Source organism: Coffea eugenioides, chromosome 5 (assembly GCF_003713205.1).
Source record: "Coffea eugenioides isolate CCC68of chromosome 5, Ceug_1.0, whole genome shotgun sequence".
NCBI classification, from domain to species: Eukaryota; Viridiplantae; Streptophyta; class Magnoliopsida; order Gentianales; family Rubiaceae; genus Coffea; species Coffea eugenioides.
In genome coordinates this window covers 33,040,715-33,050,875 of record NC_040039.1, presented here as the reverse complement: position 1 = coordinate 33,050,875, position 10,161 = coordinate 33,040,715, and the positions used below count along the sequence as shown (strand labels likewise).

The window sequence follows — 10,161 nt, the reverse complement described above, 5'->3', positions numbered from 1 at the left end:
GAAATATAAGATAAATTTATTGCACATTACCTGTGAAAGCATGAAATTTGTTTCCCTCTCGAAATCACAGTGGAACCATCTAGTCACTGTAAATCTATTACTACCTTGTTCCAAATTGTAATTGTTCAACTTGATTTGGAACACAAAAGGTTTCCATGTGATCTTATTTATAATTGATGACACGATTTCATTGCTAAATCCTTCCTAAAAATGAAATGCATAATAGATTTTTTTTTGTTATACTATTCAACGGCTAAGATAAGTGTCGGATTGTCTACTATTATTAAAAACTTCTCAAAAATTAGATATAAGTTTACCTTGTTAAATTCTTCAAGAACAAAAGAAAGTTTGTGTTCTATTATTCTTTCAGCCTCTTGATCAAATATAACAAACCAAGCACTACCGGTTGCATCACTTGCCAAGACTTTTAACATATACCTGTATAAAAACACATATTCTAAAAGTTATATTTATGTAGATATTGTAGCAATTAAAATGATAAAAAATGTTAACACCTACAACATACCTCAATTTAAGATACTCCACATTTTGATTGCAAGCATTGCACACAAAATTAGATCCTTCTAATGTCACTTTTCTCTGACATTTTGGATATGCTTTGTAGTGCAGTTGACTATTGAAATCAACTTTCAGAATTGTCACTTTGGAAGTGTAAACCAATTCCTAGAGAAATGACCAATTTAAGCAGTCAATTTAAATAATTAATATTTTTAATTGTGAAAACTAATGTGCTATAATTGTAACTTGTAACTTTAATTGTACCTCTGTTTGAACACCGGCCATTATCTGATATATCTCTGATAAAAATTTTCGATTCTTGAACATTAGTTGCTGTATAGCTTCTCGCGTTTTTGGAGGATGTAAAACCTCAATAGTTTGAGGAGCAGTGATATCAATGCTAATAACAATTTTATCTTAATTACTTATATACAATATATATGAAAATATTAAATAAACATTTAATAAAGATATATAGCTTTACCAATTCAAATAATCTGCAACTTCAGAAATATTTAGATTCATATATACTCGTGTGGCAGTTGTTGATGACAGATAGTATGAACTTGAGTAAGCATCAAATCTTGAGCTCCATTAAGAATGCTAATGAAAAGAAATAACAATATGTTTACTATGAGAGTTTCACTGATGTTTATATCATTACCTCTGAATTGTTTAACTGTCACTGAAGAGATCACCAACACTAATGGTTGATCAGACACCAAAATATTCTCATCATTGAACTGATTCGATGTTGTTCCCCATAATGTGACATTAATGCTTTCACCACTTCAATATAAAGCACTCAAAATTAATACTTGAATAGAAATTACTCAAAAATAATTGTTCAAATAAGAATATGAGCTAATCTTCATATTATAACTAATTTATTTAGCAGACTAAATTAAAAAAAAAAGCAGCAAATACCTTTTATTGCTAATTGCAATATCTCATTTTTTTACAGTTCCATTACTCTTCGAAACTTCATAGATCGGTCCCACTTTAGAAAGTCTTCCCACCACATCTATATTACACATAAATAAATAAGTATAACACATATAATTATCTAGGAATCACTACTTTCAAATGAATAAAACTAAAAGTAGTATTTATAAAAGTAGTATTTACCCTATTAACTTATTACGTCATACCTGATAAGAATGTAAAAACTTGACATCGTGAAGAGAGGTCATTGAAATCGATGAATTCAAATTTGTGAAATTTTATTGAACTCATTCGACCATCAAGCTTTTTCACCAGAGTTGTATAAAGTGAAATAAATATTATGCTCATTGTGCACAACATTCCAAGATTGTTTTCTTGGTGTCACTCTAAATTTCTCCAAAATATAGACATCCCCCTCAAGTAGTTGTGGTCGAAACCTTTGTACCAAATTTTTTGGTACAATAGCCACCATATGATTATCCTAAAACAATTCAAACATCACAGATTACGAAAAAATTGTCATGAAATAAACAAATTTAACTCAAATCAGTCATAGGTGGATGAATGATGGTACTTACATTTTCATCGAGTAGTACCATTTCAAGAGCAAACACATCACCAGTATTTGTGTTAATGGCATCCCACATGCGCGTCACTCTAACCTTGATTTTCTTCGAATCAAATCCCACAGTCAACTGATTCAAGAGCTTGTGGCTTGAATTCATTGTAACGAACTTGTGTCTGCTACCAAAATTCACCAACTTATAAAATAATTGCATATAGGTATCTAAACTAAATACTTCAATATATGATTAATAAGCGCATCAATAAAAACAAACAAAATTGCATACGCATGAATTATAAATCAAGCTTTAGAATTTAACCTATACCAATGCGTAAATTATCATATATGTCTCGATAAACAATATTTCTTGTACGACGATTTTCCGGATTTCGATCATCCTTGATCAAAAACTTCAATCCTTGACGGGAGGTTACTCGAGAAGCAGCAACGTATAATTGGCCGTGACTAAATACAGGTTTTGTCAAGTACACTCCAACGTTATCAAAAGTTTGGCCTTGACTCTTATTTATTATCATAGCAAAACAAACCTTAATAGGAAACTGACGTCGAATCATCACAAAAGGCCATTTTGAATCCGTAGGAGTCATGTCAATCCTGTGAATGAAAAATCTTGTCCCTATACTTGACCCTGTAATCATTTCAGCTTCTATGATGTTATCTCCCAGATTTGTAATTATCAACCGTGTACCATTGCACAGACCCCGACTCTGATTCATATTGCGTAGCAGAATAATTGGAATTCCAACCTTTAACTCAATTGAATGATTTGGAATTCCAGAGAATTTAAGTGTATTCAAAAACTCAACCGGGTATAAAGAAGCTTGCTCAAGTCCGCAATCAGAGGTGGGACAGATTCTATCAGCACTTAAGTATATCCTGGAATGGCCAGGAATGGATGATAGAATAACAGAATTTACTTCATCAACAACATCATTGGTCGGGGCAAGAATAGCTCTATTGCGAAGATATGAAGCATTATTATAATTAGCCAATAGATCAGGATACGTACTATCAATAATGCGGTGTATGCAGTCAGTATCCTGAGGAATGAGTAGATCATCAGGAATCTCTATCCAAGTAGATTCGTCTTCATCATCAAAGGAAATAGCTGGTAATTTTCCTTCACCCAAATCTAAAATCCATTTGCTGAATTCTTCTAAACTTTCAACAGAATCTGAATGCATGTCATTACCTCGTATACGCATATTCAAAGATAATAGATATAAATGACAATGACCCCAAAGCAAAGAAGATCGATTAATTGATGAAGCAACAATTTCAGTTCTACCCCCTTTGGGTACAACAGGAAGAATTTGCCTGAAATCACCACCAAGTAACATAGTTTTGCCACCAAAAACTTTGTGCGCAGAGTCAGGATCATGAAAGCGTAAGATATCCCTAAATGTTCTATCAACCGCTTCAAAAATATTTCGATGTAACATTACAGCTTCATCCCAAATAATCAATGATGCCTTACAAATTAACTCAGCCAATTGTGATCCCTGTGATATTGCGCAAGTAGAATCACCGTCTATAATTATAGGAATTTTAAATCTCGAATGAGCTGTCCTTCCACCAGGCAGCAATAGAGAAGCTATACCAGAAGATGCTACCACCAAAACTATTTTGCCTTGTGAACGTAATCGAGCAATTATAGTTCTCCACAAATAAGTCTTTCCTGTTCCTCCACTACCATAAACAAAAAAGAGACCACCGAGACCATAATCAACAGCATGAATGACTGCATTATACACTTGTAGCTGTTGCTCATTCAACCCACTTCGTAGTTGAAAGTGTTCTTGTGCAAGAATTTCCCTATTATAATTCAATTCCTCAATAATAAACCGATTTCGATTATCATTATCCAATAGCATATCAGGAAATGGGATTCCAGGAAATTCTTTCAAACTTCTACTATTTCGATTGAGAATTTTTTCAATTTCATAAAGTGCATAATTCTTTATTTGGGAATCACTGAAAGATATAAAATTATCTCCGAGTATACGACGTTGTCGATAGGATATGTCATCAGAAAGAAATTCCCAATTTTTCTCCCATAAATCTAATGGATTAGATACCTCACAAAATAATAACATGGTCACAAATAATTCACGTAATTGCTGACCTGTTTGCCAATTTGCTGCTTCTCTTATAGCATTATGCCATTCTTCATCACCACCCAATAATCCCAACGCTTGACATGCCGCTTTAAACGTTGGATGCACGACTCCGTTAATTGTCCTAATCTCCTCAAATGATCTTGGACCTTTGACAATGTTCAATAACATGCGTAAGTAGAATCTTTCTCCAGTTGAAGGATGAGCATAAAAAATTCTACCTATTGATCGACCAGACTTCCGTTTAACCCATTTTCTCAGCTTCTTTTTCCATGTCCATTGTGTAGGAAAATCTGCATAAGTCAACTGTTGAGCAGATGTATCTATGGAATTCGTTTTCATCCATTCAATGAACATTGTACTATGTTCTTCTGCTCTGTTTAATACTTCATCCAAAGGATCATTATCACCAAATAGCACTGGCTGTTCATTTGGAAGATGAAAATTTAATCTTTGAACGGCAATACTCCGATATTGGATGTCAAAATAAAAAATTCTCCAGCAAGCCTCTGATGCTGATATATATTGGCAATCTAGATATCTTTTTATCTCATCCACTTCACGAACAACTCGTGTTCCACTCTGTCCATCAGTTGCATCATTTTCCTCAATGACAAAAGTGGCTCTATCATATCCTTTATTCACATATTTGAATAAATATTTTATAGACCTGCCCTGATTGCACAATTCAACACAAACATGTCCCCAATATTTGACAACCAAATCAACAGTATGAGGAATGATCCATCGATTATCAATTTTCACACCAGCTTTAATACCTTCTCGTCCATTGTCCCTTCTCCTGTATACTGGAAAATCGTTTTCATCAATTATTGTTTCAGTCTGAAAATATTTGGGATAATGTTTACTGCACTTTCCATTTTCCATACACGGTGACCTTGTATTAGCTGGTCCACATGGTCCGTGTGACATAAATTGTAAAACTGCTTCATAAGCTATTGGATCAGTATTCTTATCTAGCAATTCGGCTGAAATGATTCAATCAACATCTCTTGGTGTAGTGCACTTATCATCTGGATGTAAGAATAACAGATTATGCGCATGGGGCAACCCTCTCTTTTGAAACTCAATTGTATATAATGCTGTACAAAGTATAAGTATATGAAATTAAATGAGAATTTGATATAAATTAAATATTTTTGAAAAAATAAATAAAATATTTTGTTAGTTTGATACCTGCCATCACCTTGCCAAAATGCTGTCCATGTGTTAAATCATTCATCAATTGATCTAATTTTATGTGAAAAACACGTGCAACGATATCAGGTCGATCCACAACTTTCTGATCAGGGATCAAACTTATACCCTTGCTGATTTCTGGCCAATTAGAATTGCATGTGAAAGTAATAAAAAGATCAGGAGGACCCATGAATCTGCATATTGCTATTGCATCTTGATAATTTTGAACCATATATCTTGGTCCACCGGTAAAAGTTGAAGGCAAAACCAACCTTTTTCCTGCTGATGCAGGTGTCGTATCACCTCGTACGTATCTTGAATGTACGTATCTTGAACGCTGAAAGCTCCAAGCCAAGGCAAAACAAACAGAAAATTAAAAAAAAAATTCAAGATATGTTACTAAACATTTTTCCCTTAGCCTTGGCTTGGAGCTTTCAGCGTTCAAGATACGTACATTCAAGATACGTACGAGGTGATACGACACCTGCATCAGCAGGAAAACGGTTGGTTTTGCCTTCAACTTTTACCGGTGGACCAAGATATATGGTTCAAAATTATCAAGATGCAATGGCAATATGTAGATTCATGGGTCCTCCTGATCTTTTCATTACTTTCACATGCAATTCTAATTGGCCAGAAATCAGCAAGGGCATAAGTTTGATACCTGATCAAAAAGTTGTGGATCGACCTGATATCGTTGCACGTGTTTTTCACATAAAATTAGATCAATTTATGAATGATTTAACACATGGACAGCATTTTGGCAAGGTGATGGCAGGTATTTGATCTAACAAAATATTTTATTTATTTTTTCAAAAATATTTAATTTATATCAAATTCTCATTTCATTTCATATACTTATACTTTGTACAGCATTATATACAATTGAGTTTCAAAAGAGAGGGTTGCCCCATGCGCATATTCTGTTATTCTTACATCCAGATGATAAGTGCACTACACCAAGAGATGTTGATCGAATCATTTCAGCCGAACTGCCAGATAAGAATACTGATCCAATAGCTTATGAAGCAGTTTTACAATTTATGACACACGGACCATGTGGACCAGCTAATACAAGGTCACCGTGTATGGAAAATGGAAAGTGCAGTAAACATTATCCCAAATATTTTCAGACCGAAACAATAATTGATGAAAAAGGTTTTCCAGTGTATAGGAGAAGGGACAATGGACGAGAAGGTATTAAAGCTGGTGTGAAAATTGATAATCGATGGATCGTTCCTCATAATGTTGATTTGGTTGTCAAATATTGGGGACATGTTTGTGTTGAATTGTGCAATCAAAGCAGGTCTATAAAATATTTATTCAAATATGTGAATAAAGGATATGATAGAGCCACTTTTGTCATTGAGGAAAATGATGCAACTGATGGACAGAGTGGAACACGAGTTGTTCGTGAAGTGGATGAGATAAAAAAATATCTAGATTGCCGATATATATCAGCATCAGAGGCTTGCTGGAGAATATTTGATTTTGACATCCAATATCGGAGTATTGCCGTTCAAAGATTAAATTTTCATCTTCCAAATGAACAGCCAGTGCTATTTGGTGATAATGATCCTTTGGATGAAGTATTAAACAGAGCAGAAGAACATAGTACAATGTTCATTGAATGGATGAAAACGAATTCCATAGATACATCTGCTCAACAGTTGACTTATGCAGATTTTCCTACACAATGGACATGGAAAAAGAAGCTGAGAAAATGGGTTAAACGGAAGTCTGGTCGATCAATAGGTAGAATTTTTTATGCTCATCCTTCAACTGGAGAAAGATTCTACTTACGCATGTTATTGAACATTGTCAAAGGTCCAAGATCATTTGAGGAGATTAGGACAATTAACGGAGTCGTGCATCCAACGTTTAAAGCGGCATGTCAAGCGTTGGGATTATTGGGTGGTGATGAAGAATGGCATAATGCTATAAGAGAAGCAGCAAATTGGCAAACAGGTCAGCAATTACGTGAATTATTTGTGACCATGTTATTATTTTGTGAGGTATCTAATCCATTAGATTTATGGGAGAAAAATTGGGAATTTCTTTCTGATGACATATCCTATCGACAACGTCGTATACTCGGAGATAATTTTATATCTTTCAGTGATTCCCAAATAAAGAATTATGCACTTTATGAAATTGAAAAAATTCTCAATCGAAATAGTAGAAGTTTGAAAGAATTTCCTGGAATCCCATTTCCTGATATGCTATTGGATAATGATAATCGAAATCGGTTTATTATTGAGGAATTGAATTATAATAGGGAAATTCTTGCACAAGAACACTTTCAACTACGAAGTGGGTTGAATGAGCAACAGCTACAAGTGTATAATGCAGTCATTCATGCTGTTGATTATGGTCTCGGTGGTCTCTTTTTTGTTTATGGTAGTGGAGGAACAGGAAAGACTTATTTGTGGAGAACTATAATTGCTCGATTACGTTCACAAGGCAAAATAGTTTTGGTGGTAGCATCTTCTGGTATAGCTTCTCTATTGCTGCCTGGTGGAAGGACAGCTCATTCGAGATTTAAAATTCCTATAATTATAGACGGTGATTCTACTTGCGCAATATCACAGGGATCACAATTGGCTGAGTTAATTTGTAAGGCATCATTGATTATTTGGGATGAAGCTGTAATGTTACATCGAAATATTTTTGAAGCGGTTGATAGAACATTTAGGGATATCTTACGCTTTCATGATCCTGACTCTGCGCACAAAGTTTTTGGTGGCAAAACTATGTTACTTGGTGGTGATTTCAGGCAAATTCTTCCTGTTGTACCCAAAGGGGGTAGAACTGAAATTGTTGCTTCATCAATTAATCGATCTTCTTTGCTTTGGGGTCATTGTCATTTATATCTATTATCTTTGAATATGCGTATACGAGGTAATGACATGCATTCAGATTCTGTTGAAAGTTTAGAAGAATTCAGCAAATGGATTTTAGATTTGGGTGAAGGAAAATTACCAGCTATTTCCTTTGATGATGAAGACGAATCTACTTGGATAGAGATTCCTGATGATCTACTCATTCCTCAGGATACTGACTGCATACACCGCATTATTGATAGTACGTATCCTGATCTATTGGCTAATTATAATAATGCTTCATATCTTCGCAATAGAGCTATTCTTGCCCCGACCAATGATGTTGTTGATGAAGTAAATTCTGTTATTCTATCATCCATTCCTGGCCATTCCAGGATATACTTAAGTGCTGATAGAATCTGTCCCACCTCTGATTGCGGACTTGAGCAAGCTTCTTTATACCCGGTTGAGTTTTTGAATACACTTAAATTCTCTGGAATTCCAAATCATTCAATTGAGTTAAAGGTTGGAATTCCAATTATTCTGCTACGCAATATGAATCAGAGTCGGGGTCTGTGCAATGGTACACGGTTGATAATTACAAATCTGGGAGATAACATCATAGAAGCTGAAATGATTACAGGGTCAAGTATAGGGACAAGATTTTTCATTCACAGGATTGACATGACTCCTACGGATTCAAAATGGCCTTTTGTGATGATTCGACGTCAGTTTCCTATTAAGGTTTGTTTTGCTATGATAATAAATAAGAGTCAAGGCCAAACTTTTGATAACGTTGGAGTGTACTTGACAAAACCTGTATTTAGTCACGGCCAATTATACGTTGCTGCTTCTCGAGTAACCTCCCGTCAAGGATTGAAGTTTTTGATCAAGGATGATCGAAATCCGGAAAATCGTCGTACAAGAAATATTGTTTATCGAGACATATATGATAATTTACGCATTGGTATAGGTTAAATTCTAAAGCTTGATTTATAATTCATGCGTATGCAATTTTGTTTGTTTTTATTTATGCGCTTATTAATCATATATTGAAGTATTTAGTTTAGATACCTATATGCAATTATTTTATAAGTTGGTGAATTTTGGTAGCAGACACAAGTTCGTTACAATGAATTCAAGCCACAAGCTCTTGAATCAGTTGACTGTGGGATTTGATTCGAAGAAAATCAAGGTTAGAGTGACGCGCATGTGGGATGCCATTAACACAAATACTGGTGATGTGTTTGCTCTTGAAATGGTACTACTCGATGAAAATGTAAGTACCATCATTCATCCACCTATGACTGATTTGAGTTAAATTTGTTTATTTCATGACAATTTTTTCGTAATCTGTGATGTTTGAATTGTTTTAGGATAATCATATGGTGGCTATTGTACCAAAAAATTTGGTACAAAGGTTTCGACCACAACTACTTGAGGGGGATGTCTATATTTTGGAGAAATTTAGAGTGACACCAAGAAAACAATCTTGGAATGTTGTGCACAATGAGCATAATATTTATTTCACTTTATACAACTCTGGTGAAAAAGCTTGATGGTCGAATGAGTTCAATAAAATTTCACAAATTTGAATTCATCGATTTCAATGACCTCTCTTCACGATGTCAAGTTTTTACATTCTTATCAGGTATGACGTAATAAGTTAATAGGGTAAATACTACTTTTATAAATACTACTTTTAGTTTTATTCATTTGAAAGTAGTGATTCCTAGATAATTATATGTGTTATACTTATTTATTTATGTGTAATATAGATGTGGTGGGAAGACTTTCTAAAGTGGGACCGATCTATGAAGTTTCGAAGAGTAATGGAACTGTAAAAAAACGAGATATTGCAATTACCAATAAAAGGTATTTGCTGCTTTTTTTTTAATTTAGTCTGCTAAATAAATTAGTTATAATATGAAGATTAGCTCATATTCTTATTTGAACAATTATTTTTGAGTAA

General features: G+C 34.2%; 2 protein-coding genes across 2 annotated transcripts in view; one reads left to right on the top strand and one right to left on the bottom strand.

Annotated features, from left to right (window-relative positions):
* The window catches only part of LOC113771415, a 16,626-nt gene extending 11,027 nt beyond the window's left edge, over window positions 1–5,599 (bottom strand). The window contains exons 1-8 of the mRNA XM_027315996.1: window positions 5,365–5,599; window positions 2,355–5,156; window positions 2,043–2,263; window positions 1,902–1,945; window positions 1,184–1,308; window positions 784–935; window positions 527–684; window positions 318–438 (exon numbers count right to left, since the gene is read on the bottom strand). Coding sequence (XP_027171797.1) covers window positions 318–438; window positions 527–684; window positions 784–935; window positions 1,184–1,308; window positions 1,902–1,945; window positions 2,043–2,263; window positions 2,355–5,156; window positions 5,365–5,599 — 3,858 coding nt within the window. The remainder of the gene's footprint in view (window positions 1–317; window positions 439–526; window positions 685–783; window positions 936–1,183; window positions 1,309–1,901; window positions 1,946–2,042; window positions 2,264–2,354; window positions 5,157–5,364) is intronic.
* A 335-nt stretch (window positions 5,600–5,934) lies between these two features.
* On the top strand, window positions 5,935–9,167 carry LOC113771414. Its single transcript, XM_027315995.1, has 2 exons — window positions 5,935–6,145; window positions 6,241–9,167. The coding sequence occupies exons 1-2, from the start codon at window positions 5,935–5,937 to the stop codon at window positions 9,165–9,167; spliced, it is 3,138 nt and encodes a 1,045-aa protein (XP_027171796.1).
* The last annotated feature ends 994 nt before the right edge of the window (window positions 9,168–10,161 follow it).

Coding starts and splice junctions, on each gene's coding strand:
- LOC113771414 (XM_027315995.1), top strand. CDS start 5,935: ATGGCAATATGTAGATTCATGGGTCCTCCTGATCTTTTCATTACTTTC. Junction 6,146..6,240: donor TTTTGGCAAGGTGATGGCAG/GTATTTGATCTA, acceptor TACTTTGTACAG/CATTATATACAATTGAGTTT.